This window comes from Orbicella franksi, chromosome 4 (assembly GCF_964199315.1).
Source record: "Orbicella franksi chromosome 4, jaOrbFran1.1, whole genome shotgun sequence".
Taxonomy (NCBI): domain Eukaryota; kingdom Metazoa; phylum Cnidaria; class Anthozoa; order Scleractinia; family Merulinidae; genus Orbicella; species Orbicella franksi.
Window position 1 is genome coordinate 14,519,861 of NC_138148.1, and position 3,450 is coordinate 14,523,310.

Below are 3,450 nucleotides of genomic sequence, written 5' to 3' on the forward strand. Positions count from 1 at the left end.
GGAGTGCTCGCTTCAACATAAATTCTTTATACATTTAGGTACTACGACTGTGAAGCTAATTCCAATATTCACCGAAACGTTTTAAACTGGTCAATATATGAGGTCATGACATGTACACAGTCGGTGGCGCATGTGGGTGGTTGGGTGGGTAAGGGGCGAACCCCGCGGACTCCCTCCTCGAGCCACTATTAAGAGCTAGATTTCATATGAGTTGAAGAGCGAAATGAGCAAAAACATGGTGCATTTGAATAATGAACTAAATAAACTAAATTTACCCCAGTTACTCAAATTGGTTTGGAACCGTTTGTTAACGCTGAAGAATTCTCGTATCAAACGCACTCTTTATATTATCATAGAACGTCCTCAAAGGTATCAAGTTGACTGACTGCTTCTTTGGTTGTTGGTCATTTTCCTCGCGCTCTTATTTGAATTGATAACGTACAACTATGTTTCAAAAGACGCCGCCCTGTTTACCACCTAGGAATAATTTAAGGCCATAAAATAACGCTCAAAACAAATTTTGGGGGAACAATGCTTTTTATTGTTTACGCCATACAAAAACTGTTTCCATACAATAGACGACTGGAACGTTTTCCATCTAAACCAACACCGACATGTAGCTATAGCTAGCCACCAGTGTATGGCGACTCTGCAAGAGAGAGAGGGAGAAGAAACCTGAATGATGTTGTACTCACTATTCTAGGATTGAGCTCCCCAATTATTGCAGTTATCATTTTATTCACTAATGTAGTCACTTATTCATTAAGTTACTCGTGTTTTGTATTGCTTTCAGCGTTTATCATTTGTTTCTGAAAGCGCTGGTCACAAGTTTATTGCGAGACAACAAACTTTGCTGCGGAGCATCACACTCTTCTTTCTCGTTTAGGTCCTTGTGACGTCATCTTTCAGTGGCGAAAACTTTTGGTGTAAAAGACTCTTTTTTCATTACTCGTTACTTCTTGCCTATTTCAATTTCGCTCACGTTAACGTTGCTGTAAACGAACATCCAGTTTAAGGAGCAAAACAAATTTTAAGCTATCGGTTATACTGCTATATGCATGTAACCCGTGCAGACAGGAATTGGACGCGTCGACTTCAAGACGATTGCTAATCTTGTCGTGATTTTCTTCCTCATTACTCATGGATCGATTCAAGAGACAATTCTTCCCATTTCAAAACAAACAAAAAAACAAAACAATCACAGAACAAGACGAAACATAGCAGAATAATAGAGTTTACCTTGTTTTTGAGAATTACTCTTTCCCTGTTTCATCAGCTTGTTGTAGCCCGCCTTCAATATCTAAAAAAAAAGAGAAAATTATTGTGAGCTGCTCATCAATGGCTTTCCATCGGCCCAGGGGGACTTTATTCAAGCTGAGAAAATGAAGAACAGAGTGGAGTCAGTTCTTGAGCACTAATGGATTTATTTAACATCAAGGAAATGGAGTTGGATTAACATTTGATTAAGCCGATTGGTTGAAGACGTTAGTGGAAGCCTGGCTGTACGATATTATCCTGCCTTAATTACCTATCATTTTGCAACACATAAACTCCTCAAGACAATACAGCTTGTTGCAATCTCCTCTATATATTCCAGTCATGTAGTAACTCTCGCGCTTGCACACGCTAAGTCCTTTGCCATCAAATGAACCCCAAACATTCTCTTTGTAGCAGTCCGCATATTTATCTGGCAACCCTTGTGGCTTACAGCATCGAGCTTCCTCAATGTTACGCAGCCAGGGGTCATCGTCTGTCCTAAAGAGACCATTCATAAAGTACCCGTCTGGACAGGTTGCCCACCTGTGAGTCCTACCGTAACAAAAAAGTCAAAGAAACGAATAGATGAAGATGCGAATAAGATATTTCAGTGCGATGAAAATATTTTAATATCGTGCAAAAGAATGAAGAGTCTAAAAATCTCTTTACATGTTGCCAACTTACCCATCAAGAACTCCCCACCAATTGGCATTCTTGCAGGTTGCTGGCACGTCCTTCATTCCGTAAGGCGCATCACAACAATTAGCGTACTCTATGAGATAGATACCATCATCTGAGCCTTCGTAATCATTCCTCCAAAGACCATTCATGTATTGATTTACCGCGTCACAATAAGACCATCCCTGGCTGTCAAACGAAATCCACCAGTTTGCATATCTGCACGTCTGGCTGCAGCAGGTATTAGCCATGAAAAAAATGACCAACAAGGAGCGGAGAAATTCCATTCTGCTCTGAATACGATTTCAGTTGTTTTACCTACCTAAAAAGTGCACTGATTTTAAGAATGCGTTTGGCATTCAAAAGCATCAAAACCCATTGTAAGCGCAAATCGATTGTGGAGAAATCATGGAGCAACGTGATCAAAATGTACAGCTAAGAGAAAATATCTTATCTCGTTGCAACGTAGATTACTTTACAATTTAGTCATCGACCATAAGGTATTCTCAAAATATGGAACACATGTGGCTTCCCTTATTCCCTTGCACCATAGAGGGACTCAGTTAGCTTCCACGTTTTACAATAAATTTCAAGACTCGCGATGACCATTGCCCAATCAGGAAAAAACGCGAAATGCCAACATGCCAAAGAGGACGTTAACTTAGCGTGATGTGCACCATTGTTATATAGTAAGTTTTTTTTTCCTCTCTCAGCATACCAAGGTCTAACAACTGAAAAAGTGCTCCTACTCCCTATAGATAAATACAGCCTCAAAAGATTCATCGGGTGTCCTCTAAGCCCTTGGTAAAAGAGATCCCCTTTTAAACAAAACTGCTGCAATCCAGCTTACATGCGGAAGAGGAAGTAAATTCGTGTCTGTCAACGTCCGGCACTGCCCAGTGAGCATAGTTGTATTCTTTTTGTGGTCAATTTCGAGGTTACTTTAGAAGGTCAATTTCGAGTTCACTTGTATCAAGTCATTTAGATTTCGTTTAGGTTACGTTAAGTTAAGCGCTTAAGTGGTATGCGTTTCAGAATGAAAATTACGTCTTCTGAACAGTTACTGCGTAGGAGTAACCTCGGAATAACCTCGGGAACTCGTGCTAGATATAAGTACAAACCTACCTTTTAGCTTTGCTTCGATTTGCAGCTAGGGTGTTCTGTACGAAGTGTTCATTTGGAGATTGATTTATTTCAGAACAGAAAGGAAGATTGTCAATTTTTATGTAAATAACACCTGTGTGGTTCAGAAGCTAAGGCAGGTGAATAAATAGCCAACGAATTAATGATACTAATTATCTCTTTTGCTTATCGTTATTATCAATATTATCACGACTTAATATTAGATTTTTTTGGCGAATGAGACAATTTGACGCATGAAGCAGGGGCCTTCTTAAAGGTCAAATGGATGAACGCAGTTGGAATAATCAGATCCGTTCGATTGTAATGGTTGCGTGACTCGCATAAACACACCGAAAATAATTATTCAAGTCATGAATAAAACGCTTAAGCTAA

General features: G+C 39.6%; 1 protein-coding gene across 3 annotated transcripts; it reads right to left on the minus strand.

Annotated features, from left to right (window-relative positions):
• Positions 1–3,133, minus strand: LOC145483544 (uncharacterized). Of its 3 annotated transcripts, none has more exons than XM_081462075.1 (5): positions 3,061–3,133; positions 1,942–2,253; positions 1,529–1,809; positions 1,240–1,300; positions 1–649 (listed from the first exon to the last, which is right to left on the minus strand). In XM_081462075.1, exons 2-4 carry the CDS (start codon positions 2,220–2,222, stop codon positions 1,254–1,256), a joined length of 609 nt encoding a protein of 202 aa, XP_081318201.1. In that variant the 5' UTR covers positions 2,223–2,253; positions 3,061–3,133; the 3' UTR covers positions 1–649; positions 1,240–1,253. The 3 variants fall into 3 exon arrangements, with proteins under 3 accessions (XP_081318201.1, XP_081318200.1, XP_081318202.1); XM_081462074.1 differs by having other exon boundaries at positions 3,057–3,083; XM_081462076.1 differs by lacking the exon at positions 3,061–3,133 and having other exon boundaries at positions 1,942–2,379.
• Between the last annotated feature and the right edge of the window lie 317 nt (positions 3,134–3,450).

Coding starts and splice junctions, on each gene's coding strand:
- LOC145483544 (XM_081462075.1), bottom strand. CDS start 2,222: ATGGAATTTCTCCGCTCCTTGTTGGTCATTTTTTTCATGGCTAATACC. Junction 1,810..1,941: donor TGGTGGGGAGTTCTTGATGG/GTAAGTTGGCAA, acceptor TTGTTACGGTAG/GACTCACAGGTGGGCAACCT. Junction 1,301..1,528: donor TATGTGTTGCAAAATGATAG/GTAATTAAGGCA, acceptor CTTTTTTTTTAG/ATATTGAAGGCGGGCTACAA.